Genomic DNA, 24,458 nt, shown 5'->3' on the forward strand with positions numbered 1-24,458 from the left:
AACTTTTCACCCTTAACCAATTTGGACTGGTGTCTAGTCCACTGGGCAACAAAGTCGTGAACAATAAAGAGGAAAGAGATGCTATCCAGTATAATATCAATAGAGCTAGATTTTATTTACATGAAAATTAGAGATTACATTCCATTTGACTGACATGCATAATAATACATCTTAGAAGTACAATAATTTATATGCAAAAGAGGAAAGACTGTTACAAAGCAGTTGAAATGGATTAGAAATTGTAACACTTACATCTAATCCCTGTTATAGCAAATTTGTTGAAAGAAAACACACAATTGCGATTATACAATCCCCTAAATCATTACAAGCTGCCACCATTATATAGAGATGTGTTTTTAGTTGTTACAAGCCCTCCTCATTCTTCACTAGATGCATTCCTTGATTTGCAACTTAGACATTAAAAATTTGATGCTCTAGAACAGATCAAACCATCGAATCTAAGTTGTTCTCTTCAAATCTTGATGTTCCTGAATCTAAGAATGATATTTTAAGAGCTAAATAGTCGGTATGTAGTGTGCAAAATCAACTCCTTATCAGGAAGATAAGAGCACCAGTACATGAGACTATTAAATCACTTGGAAAAACTTAGCAATGGGGATTTACTAGGATAAGCAATCATATTTGGTATTGATTTTCTGGTCCTTGTCCTTAGGCGAGGAAGCCCAACTAGGTTGCATGGGTACGTGTACCCACACCCTTGGGACATGTACCCTAGTACTTGAGTACTCGGTAAATGTACCCCAAGTATCGAGTACTTAGTGGAGAGTATCAAGCTAAGGATCTTGATTAAGATTTTTGATTTTGTTTTGCTTTGTTGTTTGCATATCAGATTGTTATTTATCAAGCTTAATTCAATACTTAATAATTTGAAACTTTGATAAAATATTAATTAGCAATAAACTCTATTACTGTTCAAGTCAGAAGTTTATCATTTGCAACATGTCATTGTTATATGAGTTGCGATCTTCTTGTTTATGTCTAAAGTCTGCCTTCTCTGTTATGCATCTAAACATTTATTATATATTAGTAATACAAATATATTGCAAATCTGAAAACTGAAAACAATACATTACATCTGCAAACTTTATCACTATTCTTGTTTTGAAAAACCATTGTCATGACTCATATTTTCAGATTTTCTATAAATATTAAATTATATTAAAAAAAAATGTTTGGCATACCCAAGTATCCCTGTGCCCTATTTTGAAAAATAGCCAAACCAGTACCAGTACCAATACCCTAAGTACCCAAGCCCATGCAACAGTTAGCCCAGTTGTAATATGAAGTTTTCTAGCACCACTTTATATTAGAATGTTTTATTGCTTGTCAAGACCTCTTTTTATTTTCTAGTTTTTGAATGTCTACATTGTGGTCTAACTTTTAAGAAGAAAAAATAATACTTGTGTAATATGTTCTCATTATAACACTAAATTGATTAGGTGTTAACCCAGATCAATGTGTCAAACTATTCTACATGCTCACCTAAGATTAATTATTAACCTTTGTAATCTATTCATGTAATACTATTTGATCGGGAGATTTCGCAATGGTTTGACAGATTCAATAAAAGATAGTTACTTAAAAAGTTTAATGCAACCATTCCGTGTCATGATGGAAGGAAAGGACAAGAAAGACTATTGGAGTTAAAGTTCTCTTTCCAAATTTATGTCATAGTTTCAACATATTTCTTTGTTGATTCCACTTTATTCTAATTTTGCAGATGGCAAGAATCAGCAGAACGTTTTGAACATGTGTTTGATCAGACTCAAAGAGGCTCAAAATCAAGACTGTCTGGAATTCCAGTTCACTATCTCTCAGGGAACCATGATATTGGTTATGCAGGGTTTCATTCCTACAAACCAGAGGTGTGTTTATTTGAATTCAAACTTTTTCTACTTTGAACTTGAGGATCTTCTTATACGTTCCAATGGCAGATAACCTTTTTATTTTGCTTGAATCTCTCATCATATGATTGCATGCACTACAAAGAATGACAGATATGAGAGAGCACTCTTAATTTGTTGATATTATCTGGTTTATCATGTTTATATTTGTTTCTGGATAAGATTGTCATATAATTTGATCTCCTGTGTTCTGTATTCCAACTCAACAGGTTATTGAACGATTTGAGAAAGTGTATGGAGAGACTAATTATCGCTTGAAGATTGGGAGCGTGGAATTCATTGTCGTCAATGCTCAGACTCTTGATGGTAATTCTTTGTGCTTCATATCATCGGTTTTTTCAAATGCAGGTGCAACAATAAACCACAGTTACAACAATTTTAAGACAAATATCTGGTTGATTCAGATGAAAGTAAAGTTTGAGATTCGCTCTTACTGATTTTGCAGCAAGACTAAGCGATGCTGGCCAAACTCACGGATCCTGAAAAAATGAACTTTAGGAACATGTGTTTCTTGTCACCAGAAGATTATCCTAACAATTAGCCAATTATATTGATGGAACAGCTTGCCACTTTTTCCTGGCAATATTTCTGAATGCTTTAGTTACTGAAGGAGAGGATCTTGGAGTTCTCATCTTGTGTGAAGACTCAGAAACAGTTCTTTATCCTAAATATTTTGAAAAGGAGCAAAATTCATTACATGCAGTAAGCATGTATTAAATATAAATTCTTTTGTCAAACAGCAAAAGGCTTTGAATTCAGTGAGATTTTTTTTTCATATTGTAAGAACCCCTACCAAATAATTTTAGAGACTCGCAAGTTCTTCAACTTCTAGTGTTTTAAACTTTGAAATGCTTTGTCAAACACTTGTCAGAATAGAGAACAATACATTTTTTTGAATCTTTTATGAACAGCTGAAACTATCTTCATTCGATATAGGTATTTTGTTAAACAATTGGCATGTCCACTAATCTGATTAAATTTAACTATTTGTTTGGAGTCATGTGATAGATAAACTGAAATATCTCAATCAACCAATAGCAAAATGGACAAGTATGCAGAGAAAGACCAGCAAACAGAGATTTTAATTTGCATTCAGAAATCTGAAAATGCTTCTTACAATGGTGATATGGTCTACTACAGACTGCTCCACATTGGAAGTAGTGGAGAAATATTGATAATTCACAATTACAGCTGTGTTGCACAATGTTGATGCAAGGGTAAATGACACTATCTGCAATCACAATAATTATGACAGATCAATGGCGATATCAATATGTGATTGCAGACCTCAAGTTGTTGTTGTCTCTAGATGTATATCACTGACAACAAGATGTTGCCACCTCCAATGTTGCTGAGGTCAGATGCTATGATATATGAGTGTACTGTGATCTGAAGGTCTGCCCTAAGTGTGCTCCAGGTTCATACAAGGTTTGCCTTGGATGCACTCAAGCTGCAGCCCTGGTGTGCTTCGGGTGCACCCAATGTGTGACCACAACGTGCCCTAGGTGCATGCAAGGTGCAGCCCTGATGCACCCATGTTGCAAACTTTGTGCACTATGGGTATGTCCAAAGCACACCACAGGTGCATCGAAGGTGTGACTCAGGTGCACTTCAGTTATGCCCATGTCTAGCCTAATTTTTCTTTTTTTAAGTCTCAGTTTTTGTTCTAGTGTCCCACGTGCACCCTTGGTGCAACCAAGGTGTGCCTTTGTTGCATCCTAGGTCTGGTTGGGTGCACCCAAGGTGCGGCTTCGATTTTTCTAGGGCGTGCCTCAGGTGCACCCTAGTGTGCCCCAGGTGCGTATAGGGTGCGCCTCTCATCCACTCAAGGTGCAGCCCTGGTTGGTGCTCGACTTTCTCTTCAATATATATATCCACCAAGTGTGTACTTGATTGGCTGTCTCTCAAAGGTTATTCTTGTTCTCTATGGTGCAGGCTATTTGTATACATAATAATTTCTAAATCATACCTTTTCTCAAACCCTTGCAAATTTGAAAGGTCCTTGTGCTTGGCCATTATAAGGGTGTCTCTCCTCAAACCATGACTGCAACTCTCATCCTCAAGTGTTGTGGCAACCATAGAAGGCTAGATTTTTGTTGTGGATGATGATGCTTGTATGAAGCTTACTTCTTTACTAAGTTCATAAATCTGAATTTCTAATTCTTGAGGGGCCATTTGATTCCTCTTCAAAGAATCCTGAGTAAGTTCATCTACTTCCTCTGCTTTCCCGTTGAGTGTATCAAAATAAATCTCACCAAGCATGAAAATGTGATCTCTATTGAAAAGTAGCCTTCGTTACCGCTAATGCTTCTCTAAGTGCCTTTGAATCTAAACGGGAAAGTTCTACACCATAGCCCATAGCATTTCTAAAGACCTCCAACAACAGTTTTCCATCAAGTTATGTGTGTCATCAAAATGTTTGAGGGTTGCAATAATGTCTTCTTCATTTACCTTCAACTATCCTATCAAATGCTAGGACTCCTGAGACCTATGGACCCCATACAAATTTCCCGATATATACTCAGCATCATGCAAAACCAAATCAATTTTTTTTTGAGGAATCAACATTGTCAATAGTATTAATGCCTTCCTTCATGTTCAACTTTGTAAATGAAGTTGGAACAACATGATGGTCAAAAGTGGATCCATCCCAAGTAGGAGCCACAATATGTATAGGGACCATCTCACTTAGACCAACATAAGCATCAACACTCACATAAGAGCTGGAATCATCTGTTGTGATGTGGAGCCTAATCAGGCTCGGAGGTTAATTTTTCCCACTTTATTCGACATGATTTCCCCCCAGATTATTTCTATGGGGGTTTGGGAGCAGCACCCCCAAGATGGGGTGAGGAGCAACACCCCTTGTGGGATCCTAAGGTAGAGCCCCATGAGCGCCTTTGAAAGCTGATCTGACTTTATTATTGTAAAAGGCATCAATTGCTATTTTTCAATTGGTTGGCTTATTCTAGTGATAATTTTGTAAGCGGCAAAAAAGCTAGTATTAAGTTGCTTAGGGTTAGGGATTTCATATTGTATGATGAGATTGTAGCTTTTTGTGGTAGTATTGAGCTGTAAGGGATTACATATTGTAATCACTGAATAATAAGAATGTTTGACTCGCTATTGGTGGACGTAGCCTAAGGATTAGGTGAATCACATTAAATCTTTGTGTCTTGTGTTCTCTTCTATGTGGCTTATTATTTTATCATATTGGTTATATTTGCATTTAGTTGTTATTTTTGTCTCTTTGATTTTAACAAGTGGTATCAGAGTGAGGTTCTTTCAATTATCCTCTACAAGAAGGTCTCACAGCTGAGTGGGAGCGATGCTAGACGAGCGTAAGCTAAAGGTTGAGAAGTTTAATGGGGAATTTTTAGTTATGGAAAATGCAAATGGAGGACTATCTTTATCAAAAGGATTTATGGTGGCCATTTCAAGAAAAATCCAAGAAACTGGTAGCTATGACATAAGAGGACTAGGATATTTTGGATAGAAAGACACTTGGAAGTATTCGATTATGTCTGGCACAATCGGTGACCTTTAATATTGCGAAAGCAAAGACGTTTGAAGAGTTGATGCAAACCCCAACAAAGTTGTCTGAAAAGCCCTTCGCTTCAAACAAGGTGTTTCTCATGAAGTGTTTATTTAATATGAAGATGGCAGAAAGTGGATCGTTTGCTGATCATTTAAATGAGTTTAATACGATTACTAGTCAATTATCTTCTATAAGTGTTAGTTTTGATGAAGAAATTAGGGTTCTCTTGATTTTGTGTTCTTTGCCTGAAAGCTGGAATGACTTGGTAATGACTATGAATAATTTTGTTTCTGGATCTAATACCCTAAAATTTGATGATGTGATTGGTGTTATTCTGAGTGAGGAAACTTGTAGGAAAAGCTCGTGTTAGTCTACATCAGGAAGTGTTTTGAATGCACAAAGCAAAGGTAGAACGAATGAGAGAGGAAACAACTTTGGAAATCATAGGAAATTAAGAGGAAAATCAGAGGGAAAAAGGTCTCAATCTAGAGGACCAAGAGATTGCTGGTACTGTGGAAAACCACGGCATAAGAAGAAAGATTGCAGGACTTGAAAGAATAATGATTGAGACAAACAAGAAGGGAACAAGGAGGCAAATGTGGTAAGTAATAAATATGAAGAGAGTGCTTTGCTTCTTTCCTTAGAAAATGTTGCCATTTCATGCTACTCCTTATAAAGTTTATTTTCTTGATTATGTCTTAGAGGATTTTGGGCTAGTTTATTTGGGAGATGATGAACCTTTTTAGATTGTTGGAATGGGGAAAATTACGATTAAGTTATAGAATGAGAATTGTTGGCTACTATAAGAGGTAAGATATGTTCCAAGACTGAGTAAGAATTTGATTTCAATTGGACAACTGGCTGATGAGGGTTTCACATTTATATTTAATTATAAAAATTGGAAGGCTTGAAAAGGTTCCTTAGTAGTAGAAAAATGTGCGAAAGTAGGCACCTTATATCATTGTATAGGTCATACTATTCCATCTACTTTAATTGTTTAAGAGAAAAATGAATTTTCAAGAACAATTCCTGTAGCTGACCAAGAAGAACAAACAATTATTGTAGATTTTGAAACAACACAATAATACAACAGATTTGGGCACGAGTGAAAAAGGTACACAATTACTTCATTCAGAGAAATTTTTACCAGGTCTAAAATGTGTCAGTATGGATTTTTGTGAAAGTTGTGTGTATAGAAAACAAAAGAGAGTTAGTTTTGTGAAGAGTGGGAAGGAAAAGAAAAATGAGAAATTAGAGCTTGTGCATATAGATGTATGGGGACCTGCTAGGTATTTTCCCATGGTGGCTCTCATTATTATGTTACATGTATTGATGATGCAACTAGAAAAGTATGGGTTTATTTCCTTAGAGAGAAGTCTGACATATTTGTAACTTTTAATAAATGGAAAAGTTTGGTTGAAAATGAAACTGGTAAAAGGTTAAAATGTCTCAAATTTGATAATGGTGGTGAGTATTGTAGCAATGAATTTGAAGATTATTGTTCCACTAATAGTATTTGTAGGCAAAAAATTGTTTCAGGAATTCCACAAGAAAATGGAGTGGTTGAACACATGAACGAGACAATAATGGAGTGTCCGAGGAGCACGAGGTTGCATGTTGGTTACCCTTAAACATGTGGCTGGAGGCTATCAATATTACTGTATATTTGATTAATAGAGGCCCCTCTACTCCTTTGGGATGTGGTATTCTAGAGGAAGTATGGATTGATAAGAAGGCGAGTTATTCTTTTTTCAGAATCATTAGTTGTGAAGCATTTGCACATATAGATTCTAAAACTAGAACCAAGCTGGAAGCTAATTCAAAGAAATGTGTATTTGTTGGATATGGGATTGACGAATTTGGTTATCAGCTTGGAGATATTGAAAATCATAAAGTTGTAAGTAGGGATGTCATATTAAATGAGAAAGTGTTGTACAAAGATTTGTTGTAGTAGTATGAGAAGAAAGAAAATGATAATGTAGTGTTGGATGATATTCAAAATGATGATGTTCCAATAGTCCCTTATGCTTTACAACAACCACAATAACAAATACCACACACTCTAGTGAATGTTAGTCGATCAATAAGGCTAAATAGACCTCCGGAAAGATTTTCTCCCTCTTTGTATACTATTTTATTAACAGATGCTGGTGAACCTGAATGTTATGATGAAGTTGTGCAGGTGGATACAAATATTCAATGGGGTTTTGCAATGACAGTAGAAATGGACTCCTTCTTGAAAAATTAGACTTGAGATTAATGTAAGTTACTTGTAGGTGAAAGGGCTTTATAGAATAAATGGGTTTATAGGTTGAAAGAAGAGGATGGAGGTAAGAAAAGATCTAAAGCCAGGTTAGTTGTAAAAGGATTTGCTCAAAAAGGAAATTGATTTTGATGAGATATTTTCTCTTGTTGTTAAAATGACTTCTATTTGCATTGTATTATGTATTGTGGCTACTGAAGATTTGCACTTGGAGCAGTTTGATGTTAAAACAAATTTTCCTTATGGTGATTTGGATGAAGAAATATATATGGCACCACCATAGGGATTTGAGGTCAAAGGTAAGAATAATTTAGTGTGCAGATTGAAGAAAAGTTTATATGGCTTGAAGCAAGCACCTTGGTAATGGTATCTTAAATTTGACGGTTTTATGCATGAGCATGGATACACTAGGTGTCATTTAGATCATTGTATTTATTTTAAGAGGTTGGATGATGAAAACTATTTTATGTTTATATGTTGATGATATGTTTGTAGCTAGGTTTAACATAGATCACATTAAGGAGTTAAAACAACAATTAGCACATTCATTTGCTATGAAAGATTTGGGAGTAGCAAAACAAATCCTTGGTATGAAAATTTGCAAAGATAGGAAGAACAAAACATTGACATTATCTTAGGTTGATTATATTGAGGTGTTGCAACATTTCTCTATGGAGAATGCTAAAATTGTCAGCACACCTTTGTTGGTCATTTAAAATTGACTAAGGAGATGTGTCCAAAGACACAAGAAGAGGAGGATAAGATCTCCAAGGTACCTTATGCTTCAGTTGTATGAAGCTTAAGGTATGCCATGGTATGTATTAAGCCAGATATTACACATACAGTTGTAGTATGATTTCATGCAATTAGTTTTGGATAATGCACTGTTAAAGTTGGAAAAGATGCATACTGATGATAATCCAATAGATATGTTTACAAAGGCAATGACAAGGGAGAAGCTGAACTCCTCTTCGACTTTGGTTGGTCTTTCAGATTGAACAGAATAAAAGAACAACAAAGTTAAGGGTGGTTTTACATTGTAGTGGAAGCTACAGGTTTAACAGTGCTATGTTTAGTCTCCAAGCGAGAGGCTATTGTTGTGGAGTCTGTTCAATCTCCAAGTGGGAGATTGTTGCGATGTGGAGCCTAATCAGACTTGGAGGTTATTTTTTCCCACTTTATTCAGTGCAGTTTCCCTCCAAATTATTTCTATGGGGGTTTGGGGGCAGCGCCCTTTGTGGGGTCTTGTGTCAGAGCCTTAGTCGCACCCTCGAAAGCTCAATAGACTTTATTATTGTAAAAGGTGTTAGCTGTTATTTTTCTATTGGTCGGCTTATTCTAGCCCTCAGTTTGTAAGCACCAAAAAGCTTGTATAAAATGGCTTAGGGTTAGGGATTTGATAATGTATGATGAGATTGTAGCTTCTTGCTACGGTATTGAGTTGTAAGGGATTGCAGATTGTAATTAGGTTGTTATCACTAAATAATGAGAATATTAGATTCGCTATTGGTGGATGTAGCCCATGGAATGGGTGAACCACGCTAAATCTTTGTGTCTTGTGTTTTTTTTTGTGTGGTTTATTATTTTTTGATATTTGTTATGTTTGCATGTAATTGTTATTTTTGTCTCTTTAATCCTAACATCAACAACATTGGCTAACTGGAAAACAAATGTCCTATCAATAAGCCTTTCATATGAACTGGTGTGATCAAACTCCTAGAATAGCTCTACCTCCAAGCTTCCTACCATAAAACTTTTGCGATCATTATCTTTGACATAAAATTGCACTTTTAAGTGGAGAGTGCTCCTTGAATGTGACTGCAATAGATGACTATTTTTCCCAATTTAGTTACCTTTGTGATATCATCTCCTTTAATCTTCATGTACTCGTCATTTATAGCTTCGATAGGTGACTCTCCTTCATTTTTGTCCTCATAGGGCTGAAGTGTACTTGTGATTCTATTTTCTTTAGAGCGTAGAGTCCAATATCCCATGCATTTTAACTGATTTTTATCTTCTCCAAGATCACCTATAGGCTGCAAGTCACAAACTAGTGCTTCTTCTTCCTTCGCTAACCCTTCTTCAAGGTTATTTCAGATTTTTCTTTCATTATTCTTTTGATGTACTTCACCATGCTGATTTTACTAGGTCTCAAGATTACAACTAAATCGGAAATCATCAAAGGATACTTCTTGTTCAAGCTCCTCAGAAACGCTTTAGTACTCTTCAAAGAGTTGGGTAGCTTCCGGTTCATAATTCCTCTTGATCTGATCCTTAACCATGCTAAAACCCACTGTTGTACCTCTGAATATTATGGAATCTCCAAAGAGGATGGTAGGGAAACTTTTCTTTGATATCACTTTCGAAAATGATTCGAAAATCTTTGGTGGACTGTATAGAATGACCATGCCTTGCCTTGCTACATAATGGTTATGTAAAACATTACTTGTTTCTTGTGTTAATTTCACAGATAGACTAGCTATAGTCCAACCTTTGAAATCAATCACCCAAACCATCTCTTCTTGTTGCTTTGGCGAGTTTATAATGGCATTTCCTATACAATATACAAGATATTTTATCTGTCCTTTCAATGATGTTGTGTTGTTGAACCCTGGTCCCATAACAAGAATATTCCACCCATGTTTGTTGAGATAGTTTGAATTATAGACTTTACCTGCATATTAACTTCAAACCCTAGCTGACATGATTTTCCTTCTTTCAAACCCTTGGTGGTTGAGGCTCCAAATGATGGAAAACTTGCAATATGGTCAATGATGAATCTTGGATGAACTCACACCAATGAGGGATTTGGGTTTCCCTTTGAACCACCGAGAATCCATCATTAAAATAAACACAAAGCTCTCAAACATCTCAAAGAGAAAATAACTAAGCCATTCAAATGACTACCTCAAATCTCCTTTTAGAATCCTCTCATTAAGAATTCAGAAACTTTATTAAATTTTCTACTTCTAATATTCATATTAACTTGCAATTGGGAATAATTAAAAAGTGACCCCTTGTATAAATTTAATTTACTTGATCACTTTATGAATTAACCGTATATTCACCTTATATCTCCCAATTTTCGCACCTAACTCTTTAAAAGACTTCATTAAATTATTTAATACCTTATAACTCCCTAGATGCCAAAATAAAGTGTAATGCCCCCAATTTCAATAAACTGACTTAATTAAATTAATTAATTAAATGGTCCCAAAATTTAGATAATATTGTGAAGGACTTCTTTAATTAATTAATTTAGTTATGAAATAAAAGGGGCAAAATTAGTTAAATAATAACTAAGTATGTTGGCCTATTTGTATGCTTTGGGAAATTTTTTGGAGCACTTTATAAGAGAATGTTTGGTAGCATAGGAAATTATCATGGAGTTGATTTGTTTTCTGCCTTTGCAATTCCAATTGGAATTCAGTTTAAATGCAGTTTCAAATGTGCAAACCCTCCCTATTTTGTAATCGTAGTTTCAGTGGTCCACAACCATCCTAGTTTGTTGTTGAAGATATTGCTCAGATATTTCACTTTGTACTTTGTTGTCAGAACTATATCTACCGTGTGGAAATATAATTACAAATATCTAGTTCTTGATTATGCTCCACAGAGTTTCAGAGACAAGGATGTATTTCTTGTACGCATACGATTCAAAGCCAAAATTTAGGGGACGACTATTAAAAAGATAGGAAAATTTTATTATTTATTATATAGAGAGCAAATTTAAATATGCATATCATAAACCATAGACATTTTAGATGCTCAGGGCAATGAACATGGCAAATTAATAAGATTTATAACATTTTCATTTTAAAAGTATGGTGTATATATAGAAAAGGCTCAAGTTTCATTTATGAGATCAAAATGTCACAACAAGAAGTCCATCTACAATACTAAATAGTAAAACTATCAAACTAAACAAAAACATAGAAGTTCAACTCCATAATAATATGTACATAATAATTAAAATCAATAATGTATCTACAAATGATATATGCCAAATATATGGCTGTCCTATAGGGATCTAAATCAAGGTAATCATCAGAGCCAGGGTCTGAGTCACTGGTAGGGGTAGGTTGAGGGGTAGCTTGGTTGTTGCTACTCTTTTTTCTTCTTGCCAAAATTGAATGAAATGAAGGAAAGAGAGTTAGCCTTTTTAGCATCCAAAATAGGGTTTACAATGTTTTATTTGATATTAAAGACCACGTGGGTCTCGTCTATAACAAAAAAAGTAAAAAAAATGATTTTTTTGGACGTTTCTAAATTAATGGGAGTTAGGAGATAGATTCGAGTACTGAGGATGGTTAGAACATCCCCCGACTGTCGCTGATACCCCAATCTGTCCTCGAGTTTTGGAAACTTTGCATTTATGGTAAAAGGAAACATTTTTTTTTGGGGACAAAATTGGCATGGATTGGGGATGTCGAAAATCATCCTTGCATCCACAGTATGGTACGGGGACAGGAACAGAGGTTCCAGGCCAGGGGACGCATTCCTGTGGAACACAAGGTCTTGGCCATTCAATCTTATTGGTGTATATCTCTTGATGATTCAATCCTGTATCTACAATAATCTTATCAACAAAGGAATTATCTATGACTAGATCCTTCATTGGAAGTAACATTGTCATATAGAGTGTTTGGAAGTGTGCAGTCTACTGTTCTATATGAGTGGAACTTTATCGTCTAGAGTCGAAGGGTGCCAAGTGTTGTTGATAAAGGGCTGAAGGTGTTGAAGGTACTTTAGTCTTGGGTATATGCCGTCAAGTACTTCCCTTAGATACTTTGCCCTGAGGTATTTGTTCTCAAGTACTTCCTCAAGTGCTTTTCCCTCAGATACTTTTCCGTTGGGTATTTTCCCTTGAGTGTTTGTCCTCGGGTACTTTTCCTACAGGTTCTTTCCTCGAGTACTTCCCTCAAGTACTTTTCCCTTGGGTACTTTTCCTTCAGGTACCTCCCTCGGGTATGTTGCCTTCGGTTATTTGCCCTAAGAAAATTGATACATCGCAGTGGTAAGTGACATGTGATAGAATTTTGGGTACTGTATGATTGGGTACATTACAGTAGTATTAGAGCTGGTGATCTTGCCAGCTTGATGGGAAATTCAGATCGAATCTTGGCACCTAGTGATGGATTGGAAGATGCATTTAGGGAGCTAAAAAGAAGTCAGCAATGTCTTTGCTAAACCCTAGCAAGAGGACATTAGTAGATTGGCAAGACATCAAATGCATGGAAAATGGGAGAATAAAGGGCAACATGTCACACACACATCGAACCAATACAAGACTGACGATGCCAATTTTTCCTCCAAAGATTGAGGAACAAGAACTGCATTCAGTTGCCTCGGCTAAGTCACTGAAACAAATCAAGCAGGATTAGGTTGATGCGGGATGAATGACAAACATATCTCTCAAAAACTACATAGAATTGGGAATGGAGTATCCATCCTTCAAGGGTAATATTGTCTACACCAATAATCTATAAGATGGGAGACAGACAATTAGGTACTTAACACGATGAGATCTATGAAGGATGAAGTTATATGCCCACAACTTCATTGTAACCAAGAGAGGATTTGTACAAGCAAGAATCAACACTTGTCCCTTTGAATGTAGTACATCTAAATCTTCAAGGAAACCAAAAAGGTGAAGTAGATGCTTATAATGTCCCTTCTCCTTGCTTAAGTATTTGATGCTTAATGTAAATATTCTGCAAATTCTGCAACTAATTAAACTGATATAATACCTTCTTTGTATTGGAGATTGTCTTGATCAATTTCAAATTGAATATTGGTTCTTTCTTTCAAAGATAATAGTTTTGCAACAATATGTATATCCTGCTGTAAATTCGTATGAGGTGATGTATGCTAAAGAAGCAGACTTAGATTGTGTTGTGTGTTCTTTATCCACAAACATAACCTCCATAACTATGGCGCCCAAGGGACATTTCCATCTCTAGGTTGGCTAGAATTGCCCTCTCAAAATCAGCGCCCATTGGGAAATATAATAATTAGTAATTAAACTAACCAATCCTATTCATAGTTAAACTAAACAAGATTACCCTAAGGGAGACGCTGATTATGCTTGAGAACTGAACAATTATATTTATAGGCCCTTTAAAAGACATCATATGCATTAACAGATATGTACGATCTGTTTCATTAGACCAATGTGATTACAATGTTACAGAATTAACACTCCCTCTTAACTTGATAATCATACTGAGAGATAACATATCTAGCATCATTAATTAATATGAATAAGCATAGATTGATACTCTATATCTATTTGAATCCTCTACGCATTAGGTATCATTGAACACATGATACTATGTCATATTACTATACCTTTGATATGACTTATCACTTACACTAGTGATAATGATATTGCATGGAATGCAATATACAAGATAAAATCTAAAGAATAATTAAATTCTTCATTTATCCAAGTTGTGATTCATAGGTATTGGCTTTCCTATATCACAACATGATCCTGAGCTAAGATCTACCAAAACACAGGATAAATTCTGGAGAATAATGAAATTCTTCTTTTATCCAAGTTGTGACTCATAGGCATAGAAATGTCTACATCACAATGTGATCTTGAACTCATCTAGATCTAACAGTAGATTTCTACTATTCAACATATTATCTAAGAGATTGTCATCTCTCATAATGTCTTTTATACAAGTGTTCATTACCTCAGAAATTGTCACCTCTTAAATAATGGGTATAAATGGTGGAGCCCATAACAGTGAATAGCCTGACAATAAAATTATTTTATTAATAATTTAAAGATTACAAATGAATTACAATTCAACCATACCAAGTCTTTTCCTGAAGTGATCTATCTTCACTCTAGAGAGAGGTTTGGTGAGAATATTTGCTGTCTGATTTGTAGTGCAAATGTATTTTAATTTTACAGTATTCTTGTCCACCATATCTCTTACATAATGGTAAGGAATTTCGATATGCTTGGACCTCTCATGAAAAACTGGATTCACTGAAAGCTTGATGGAACTCTAATTATCACAATGAATAATCGTAGGATTCGTAGCTTGCCCAAATAATCCTACAAGTAACTTTCTAAGCCAAACTGCTTCCGAGAGGCCATTGTTGCTGCGATGTACTCAACTTTTATAGAACTTTGTGCTACTGAAGACTGTTTTCTGCATATCCAAGATATCATTGCTGATCCTAAACTAAAACAACATCCTAAAGTACTTTTTCTGTCTTTAACACTTCCACCCCAATCTGAATCAGTGGATCCATGTAAATCTAGATCAACTTTCTCATATTTGAGCCCAAGACTAAGAGTGCCTTTTAAGTATCTCATAATGTGTTTTATTACAACTAGGTGAATTTCCTTTGGCTCACACATAAACTAACTTAAGGCATTAACAACATAGCAAATATCAGGTTTTGTATTTACCAAGTACATAAGGGACCCAATCATCTGTCTATAGAGAGTAGAATCTATGGAAGGTGATTCTGCTACTTCTTTTTTAAGTTTATGTAGATTAGTCTCCATTGGAGAAGGCATAGACTTGCAATTGCACATTCCAAATCTCTTCAAAATATCTGATGCATACTTCTCTTGATTAAGTATAATGCTGTCACAATTCTACCGTATTTCCAGTCCTAGGAAGTAATGAAGGAGTCCCAAGTCTTTCATCTCGAATTCTGTGATTAGATCTTTCTTGCATTGATCTATGAGATGATCATCACCTGTTATTAGTAAATCATCAACATACAATATCAAAATTACCATATCATCTTTATCCCTTTTATAATATAAATTTCGATCAGCCTCATTTTCAGAGAATCCTAAGCCGGTGAGATACTTATCAATTCTTTCATACCAAGCCTTTGGAGCCTATTTAAGCCCATAGAGATCTTTCTTGAGCTTGCAAACAAAAATGCTAGGATCATGAGTTTCAAATCCTTCAGGTTGTTCCAAATATACTTATTCTATAATCTTTCCATTTAGAAATGCGTTTTTTTACATCCATCTGACGTAATTTCCATCCCTTTGATGCTGCAATGGCTAGGACTGCTCTTACAGAGGTGTATCTGGCAACTGGAGCAAAAGTTTCTTCATAATCAATCCCTTCTTTCTGAGAAAATCCTCTAGCTACAAATCTGGCTTTTTATTTTTCAATGCCACCATCAGCAACATGCTTTATTTTAAATATCCACTTGGAAAAAACAATAGATTTTTCTTTTGGTCTTGGAACAATTTCCCAAACATCATTCTTCATAATAGATTGGTATTCTTCTGTCATAGCTTCTTTCCAAGCTATATGTTTAATAACATTTGAAGTATTGGTTGGTTCTAATTTAGACAAATCATTCATGTTTGCTGTATAAATAGAAAATATTTTGGGTCTTTTGCTTTCTCTGACTGTTTTAGAAGGTGCGACAAAGTTTTGTGCTTCCTCGACTGTTTTAATGGCCCGAAGTGGTCTTTTCTTTGAATTTTGAGTTTCTCCAAGATTAAGGTTTTGAATTTCATATTCAATTTCTTCCATGTTCTCCCTCTGAGACTTAGATTCAATATTTCTTTTGGAACTAGGTAAAGGAGAGGGTTCTTCAAAACTTAGGGCTCTTTTGAATGCTAGATCTTATTCAAAAATTACGTCCCTACTAAGTTCAATATTTTATGTCCAGCTATGAAAATCCTATATGCTTTAGATGTTTCACCATTCCTTACAAAAATGACTTTCCTCCTGGACGGTTCTAACATAGTTCTGTTTTCTTTTGGAACATGGATATATATAGGGCACCCAAAAATCCTAAGATGAATTAGATTGGGTTTAACCTTAGTAAAGACTTCTTCAGGAGTTTTATCTCTAAGGTAGGAGTGAGGCCTTCTGTTTTGAATATAGACAACATTATAGAAGGCTTTTTCCCAAAGATAATATTCTAGATATTGATCAAATATCGTGGCTCTAGCAGCTTCTATAATTGTTCTATTCTTTCTTTCTGCTACCTCGTTTTGTTCTGGGTTATAAGGAACGGTATACTCCATCTTAATTCTTGTTTCTTTACAAAACCTTTTAAACAAATCTGAGGTGTATTCTCCTCCATTATCAGTTCTAAGAGTTTTAATTTTATGTCCTGATAAGTTCTCAGTTAATGTTTTACATTCTTTAAATCTCTTTAGGATTTCTTCTGATTCTTTGCATTTTAAGAAGTAAATCCAAGTTTTTCTAGAAAAGTCATCTATAAACAAAATATAGTACCAGAATCCTCCAAGAGAAGGAACTAACATAGGTCTACATAAATCTGAATGGATTAATTCCAAAACATTGTTGGTTTTTCTAGTGCTATCATGAAATGGACTTTTGGTGTTCTTATCCAGAGCACACCCTTTGCATATGCTTGAGTGGATTTTATTTAGTTTAGGTAAACCAGTAACCATCTTCTCCAAAGTTGATAAGGTTTTGAAATTTAAATGTCCTAATCTTCTGTGCCATATTTCATTTATGTCTGCAGCTTTATGAATTAAGGCTTGAATAGGTCGACTAGGTTTTGAATTTAATTCATACAAATACCCTTTTCTCTGACCAATCAATTTTGCTTTCTTAATTGAGGAGTTCTTAGCCCAGGTTATTACTTTTCCGTCCATGAATGCAACATTATGTCCATCATCTTCAAGTGCTGTAATTGAGATTTGATTTCTTTTTATTCCTGTTACATAGAGTACTCCTTTGAGAAGAAGAGAATTTCCTGAGTTTAGTTTCAAGGTGCAATTTCCAATTCCTTTGACGAAATGTGCTGAATTATCACCAATGGTGACTTTGCCATTAACCTTTTCTGATATAGAGTCTACTGCTTCTTTGTATCCTATAATATGTCTAGATGATCCAGTATCAATCACCCATGCTTTACTTGAGACTTCATTTGATAGTGACGAATACAGTACATGATTCTTAGGATGATAGTTATCTTCTTCCCTAGTAACATTTGTATAGTTCACTTGTTGTTTAGAATTCTCAGGACAATTAGATCTGTAGTGTCCAAACTTTTCACATTTGAAGCACTTTATTTTGGATAGATCTTTCTTAGATTTTTCATTCTTTTGATTACCCCTTTTCTTCTTGAAATGCTTCTTCTTGCCTTTATAGGAGATTGTATTAAGAACATGAAGTTCTTCATCTTCCGTTTTCAATTTTGCTTCTTTCTTTAGTTTTTTGAATTTTTCCTGAAGACAATTTCCCTTAAGTCTATTAAAGTCAGGAAGTTTATCTTTGGCACTTACTCATTGTGCGAAAGTTTCCTATGAATCTGGTAATCCATCTATAGCCATCAATATTAGTTCCGTGTTACTAATGATGGTTTCTATACTTGCGAGTTCATCTCTTAGGCTAGCAACCCTTAGGAAGTAAGAATTAATCGATTCTCCTTTCTTTATTTGAATGTGATTTAGTTGCCTTTTTAGTGCGAGAACTCCTGTTGCATTGTTAACCTCATATGTAGTGAGTAGTGCATTCATCATAGAAAATGTTGTTTGATGTTTTGTTAGCATAGGTACGATATCATTTTTCATTCCATCTAATATGATCTGAATGGCTTTTCTATTTCCTTTACTCTAAATAAATTTATGAGATTCAACAAGAGGTTGTTTGGATGCTGAATCAACAAATTGTTTTACATCATTTTCTTCAAGAATCATCATAATTCTGAATTTCCAAGCATCAAAGTGTTCTTTCCCATCAAACCTGTCCTCGGGTCTGATTGTGTATGCCATTGAAGATAGGAGAATGATGCTAGATATATATCAAGTCTGATTATGTAATTTGCAGAGCTTAGGTTCAACTACTAGAGCTTTGATACCATGTAAATATTCTGCAAATTTTGCAACTAATCAAACTGATATAATACCTTCTTTGTACTAGAGATTGTCTTGATCAATTTCAGATTGAATATTGGTTCTTCTTTCAGAGATAATAGTTCTGCAACAATATGTATATCCTGCTGTAAATTCATATGAAGTGATGTTTGCTAAAGAAGCAGACTTAGATTGTGTTGTGTGTTCTTTATCCACAAACATAACCTCCATAAATATGGTGCCCAAAGGGGCATGTCCGTAGAAGTGACATGTCCCTCTCTAGGTTGGCCAGAATTTCCCTCTCAAAATCGGCGCCCATTAGGAAATATAATAATTAGTAATTAAAGTAACCAATCCTGTTCATGGTTAAACTAAACAAGATTACTCTAAGGGAGATGCTGATTATGCTTGAGAACTAAACAATTATATTTATAGGCCCTCTCAAAGGCATCATATGCATTAACAGATCTGTATGATCTGTTTCATCAAACCAGTGTGATTACAATGCTACAGAATTAATACTTAAAACCTTTGACTATTGTTAGTATATGGAAAAGATAGCACAAACATATATGAGTATGAAACAATTATTAGCAATTCACAAGATAAATAATTATTATCAGCTAAGTACTGATTCCCATACTAAACCCACCTAATCCTTAGAAGGAGACTCTACATAGATTTACCTAACCCTCTGAGTAAAAAAAAATCTCAATTAGGCAACCATCATATTAAGTGTGTGCTCTACGGCCTTTGGGATCTCTATTTATGGGTGCATTCATTAACAATACATACTTGATAGAGATCATACCTCTAACCAAACCTCTTGTCTCTAACATATGCATATGATTAACTACTACAATATATTGTCTCTAAGAGATTCTCTACAAATCTATCTCCGAGTTTTGATTTGGAATCCCAACATTCAATCAAGAATGGCCTTGAATTTCTAAGTTCTCTTAAAATAAACTCAACATTCTAATGAGTACCCTTTACCAATTTCTTACTTGGTCTCTATGAGAACTATAAAGTTCTCATCTCAAGCATGATTAACAATCCTTGATTGATAGTTTATCTACCATATGATTCATATTAATTTTTGATATGAAAGTATTTAATGAAACATACCTTTGGTTCTGTTTAGTTATGCACTGTATATTCTTTCTCAAAATATATATTATTTTAATTCTCTATATTCCTTCTCAAAATATATATTAATTTAGTTCTCTATTTCCTCTACTTCTGATGGTTCTGCAATCCAACCCTCTTTGAATATAATTGTTTTCTAGTTCTCCCATATCTTATTTGTCATCTATGTCCTTTTGAAAAGTCACAACCCTTCATAATCACAATCCAAAAGTCACAACACGTCATAATTACAACCCTTTTAAAGAGTTGCAATATATTTTAACCTTTTCAAAGAGTCGCAACCATTCATAATTACAACCTTTTCGAAGAGTCACATCCTTTCATCATTTCTACCTTTTGAAAAGTGCCTTTCCTTATTATCTTCTCATTCTTTTCCCCTTCCATTGATCCTTCTTTTACTCCTATCTCCTCCTCCCTTTTCTTTAAAATGAACTCTCCTCCCTTTTATATCTTAATTTGAAGGAGTCACATCTCTTTATTACATGTCTCTTGACTTTTTCATTAGATTTAGTCAATTTATATTATTTAATATTATACTATTTATTTTGTGTTTCTTATTATTTATTATTAAATCCTCCTTAGAAAGGTAACAAACTTTCTACATTATTCTCTCTTTTATTAATTTAATTTATTCATTCATTTATTGGAATTTTATGATTTAATTTTTTTTCTCTCGGTAATTGTTTAATTATTATTATTATATTGCTTTTGATTGGAGCTTTGAATCAGTGGAGTCACATGTGGGAGACCCCATCCCCGTGGTGATTACACAACCATTAGCACTATGGCATGAATGCCTGACTAGATGTATACATTTACACATTTGTTTTTGACACCTTATAGCTCCCGAAAGCAATCAGCCAACATCACTCATGGAAAGAAATACATCATGACTCCCGCCCCCAAACCTTCCTTATCACTTTGAGATTTAAATTCCTTATGCCTCCCCTCTTTATCTCTCCATAATAGTCTCCTTATTGCTCCAAGAAACTACGTCCTTATAGCGCTCAAACTGCTTATCACTCCAATGCATTTCATGATAACTCCCAAATCTCCCTTATCACTCCAATAAATCTCCATGTAATCCCCTTATCACTCCAAATCGATCGTCCTTATAACTCCCCTCCTCAAGTGCCAAATCACCCCACTGAGCAGCCATATAACCTTCCAAACTCTATCACTCCAAGTACGGCAAAAACTTATCACTCTAGCGATGACTTGTCATCAACGACCCCTTTAGCACACACCATTGCAGGAGTCAAATCGCCAACACACGCAACACCCCCAAACATCACCAAGACTCGGTACAAACCACGTCACAAGCACATTAGTCTGCCAGTGCAAACACCAACAATAGCCCACATAAATCATAGTATAGGGCCCATTCGTTGTATAATAGAGAACCACCTGACACATCGGGCAAACCAAACACCGTACACCAACATTCCTCTAGGACACACTTGGACATGGGTAAGAGAGTGAATCGAATTGAGAACCACCCTATCAATAGGGCATGCGACTTGTCATCGCACCATGGGGTCATCCCTCATTATTTAATTGTTTTAAATCATAACCTAAATATTATTTTATTGATAATAGATTATAAATGTTTAATTATTATCTCTTTTTAAAAAATATTTTCTTAAATGATTTTATTATCATTTTTATAATAAAATTATATTATCATTATTTTTTCAAAAATATTGTATTATCTAATTATTAAAAAAATGTATTTGAAAATGGGGACATGCCAATGCTTTCATCGAGCCAACACTCATCAATCAACTTGATGGAACTGTGGGCTCTATTTGTGATCCTTCGAATGAGTGGCTCTAGTAGTGGTTGATCAACTTCATGGAGTTGTTGATTCTACCGATGATGTCTTGCAAGAGAAATCTCTACAGTTGGTTGAATATGGAGTTTACAGTTTGGTCGGGCATGAGGCGTGCATGATTGCAATCTCCTTGTAAGGGGCTTCCTCACGGAAACAAGTTGTACTTGAGCTATGAGATTCCATAAGAGATTGATGGGCATGATAGCATGAAGGCTGTGGGATCTTGATGACTCGGGCATGGTAACATTTACATCAAAGTGGAATAGTGGAAGCTTGATGGTGATTTACTCTTCTCACCTACATCTTAGTACATACATGTGATCATGATGCAACATGGAGATTTTAGTGGATATAGCTACCAATGACCATACATAGTTTGGGATCTTGGAGTTTACTAATTGCTTGAGGACAAACAGTTTTTGGGTGGTGAGGACTGTAATGTTACCTATTTTAATGAAGTGACTTAATTAAATTAATCAAGAAGTGGTCCCAAAATTTAAATAATATTAAAGGACTTCTTTAATTAATTAATTTAGTTATAAAATAAAAGGGGCCAAATAATAAAATAATAAATATGTCAGCCTATTTGTAAACCATTGGGAAACTTCTTGGAACTCTTTATAATGCAGTGGTTTAAAGTGTAGGAAAGTAGCATGGAGTTGATTTGTCTTGTCACTTGTATATTTGCAGTTCTAGTTGGACTTTAGTTTGTATGCATATTCATAGGTGCAAGATCCTCTCTATTTTGTTATCATAGTTTGGTGGTTCACAACCACACAAGTCTACCTTTAGAGATATTACTAAGATATTCTAGTTTGTACTTCATTGTTGGATCCATCTCTACTGTGTGGAAATATAATTACAAATATCTTGTTCTTGGCCATTAAATGTTGTTGGTGTATACTTTGTCTTGATGATCCATTCTTGTATGTGCAACAATGTTATTGATGGAGGAATTATCTACAGTTGGATCCTTCATTGGAAGTAACATTCTCGTATGGAGTGTTTGGAAGAGTGCGACCTACCTTTTTTGTACAAGTAGAACTCTACTGTTTGGAGCTAAAGGGTGTCGAATGTCGTTGATTGAGGGATAAAGGTCTCAAAGGTACTTTGGTATCGGGTATTTTCCCTCAAGTACTTATGTAATGTCCCCATTTTTTTTTTGAGTACGACATGGGCTAGGCCACATATATAGGTGAGAGTGGAACTTAAGACCTATATGAATGGCACCCTCGTTCTCCGCTAGACCATTTTTCAGTTGCATTAGAGTCAATGGATTGAGCCTATCATTGGGCCCTTGTAGGCTGATATAGGTCATTAGAGGATCTTCTTGTGGGGTTATTTGGCTCTCCAATGGCCAATTGTGAGTTTTGGCTTTGTTCTAAGGGACTTACTATCTATAGTAAGTCAATAGATGACTCCAATGGGCTCAGATGATTTAGAGGAGTTAGATGATGCTTTCAGATGTTATTTCTGACTTTTGGTTTGGGATCCAAGATTAAGTCACCTAGTCAGAGTCATTAATCTTTTATTGTCAGGATCATGTGATCTCAAATTTTTGATTTTGGTGTTGTTAGGCCATTTTCGCAAGTTGGGCGCACAATTCGTAATAATTTAATTATATTTACTAAGGTTGCTATTTTAATTGAAATTGTTTAATGGGCACCTTAGTGTTATAGCTCGTTGGAATCGAGATGAAAAGTTCAAAATTATCAACACATAAAATGAGAACCTTTTGTGTCAGAATATTATTACATTAATGAAAATTTTATATTTGGAGAAATGAGAGTTTAAATAATTAAAGTGACTTTATTGTTTGTCAACTTTAAATTGTAAAATAAAGTTGCTATATGAGAATTGAAGTCTTTTAAGTGAAAAGTGTAAACATGAAGCCACTAGTTGTTTGATGTAAAGGAGAAGCCATTTGAATTGAAATATTATAAAAACAAGCTCTTGGAGATGGATATTCATTCTTGAGCATTTTATTATTTGGTGTTGAGTAGTTTGAGGGTTAGAGCTGAAGAAATTGTGAATTTTTTTGGGGACTTTTTTGCACTTTTAATTGGTTTTCAATTGCCAATGAATTGTGCTATTTTTTGTTGCTATTTTGGGATTGAATTGCTGAATCAATCCATAATGCGAAGATAATGTGACTCTTGGAGTTTGATCTAAGGAAGAACGACTGCGAATACAGTGAATTTTGAGGTATTGGAGGGTGTTTTGACTGCCATGTGTGCAAGTGTGGAGAATGCAGGCCTAGGAAAAGCTGCAATCAGTAATCAAAGGGCCAATGTTGATATTTTCAACATAGTGTCTGTGTTGGTGTTGGAAGGGTGTTGTGAAACATTAGAGGAGGATTTATGTGTTTTATTTTGAGTTGGAGACTGTCGTCGGTAGAAACTGTAGCCGATAGGGTGTTGTCGTCGGTAAAGATTTTGTAACCGATGGGCCGACGGGTTTATGTCATCGGTAAAGATTTTGGTTGATGGGTAGATTAGGATTTTGTAGCCGACGGACTCTTCGGGAAGGTTCGGCAGAAAGTACTTATACCCCATCTGGGTACATTGTAAATCATCTTATCTTATCGGATCTTATCCTATGCTTTGTACGTAACCTGTTGGCATATGCGAATAAAGGAGTACTGTTGCTGTTTGTGTTCATTATCTGTGTGCATTTCTTAATTAACCTATGCAGTAAACATTTGGCGCCGTTGCCTTATGAACCTGGAAGGTGGGAGGAATGAAGATTAATGCCAAATCAGCTTAACAAGGATCGAATACTGCGCAAGAAAATTTAATTTTGTCGCAGCAAGCCGAACGCCGAAGGAGATTCCAAAAGATTGCCGACGGAAACAGGAGTGTGGAAGAATTGTTGGAGGAGACTCGACAACGGGTGGAATTGGTGGAAGAAGC

At 35.1% G+C, this 24,458-nt stretch overlaps 1 protein-coding gene across 1 annotated transcript in view; it reads left to right on the forward strand.

The window, feature by feature from the left end:
* The window catches only part of LOC149572856 (Calcineurin-like metallo-phosphoesterase superfamily protein), a 135,625-nt gene that overhangs the window by 39,765 nt on the left and 71,402 nt on the right, over window positions 1–24,458 (forward strand). The window contains exons 4-5 of the mRNA XM_089813929.1: window positions 1,742–1,886; window positions 2,135–2,231. Coding sequence (XP_089670055.1) covers window positions 1,742–1,886; window positions 2,135–2,231 — 242 coding nt within the window. The remainder of the gene's footprint in view (window positions 1–1,741; window positions 1,887–2,134; window positions 2,232–24,458) is intronic.

Source organism: Cupressus sempervirens, chromosome 2 (assembly GCF_028749045.1).
Source record: "Cupressus sempervirens isolate cs-2001-9-10 chromosome 2, ASM2874904v1, whole genome shotgun sequence".
Lineage (NCBI taxonomy): Eukaryota > Viridiplantae > Streptophyta > Pinopsida > Cupressales > Cupressaceae > Cupressus > Cupressus sempervirens.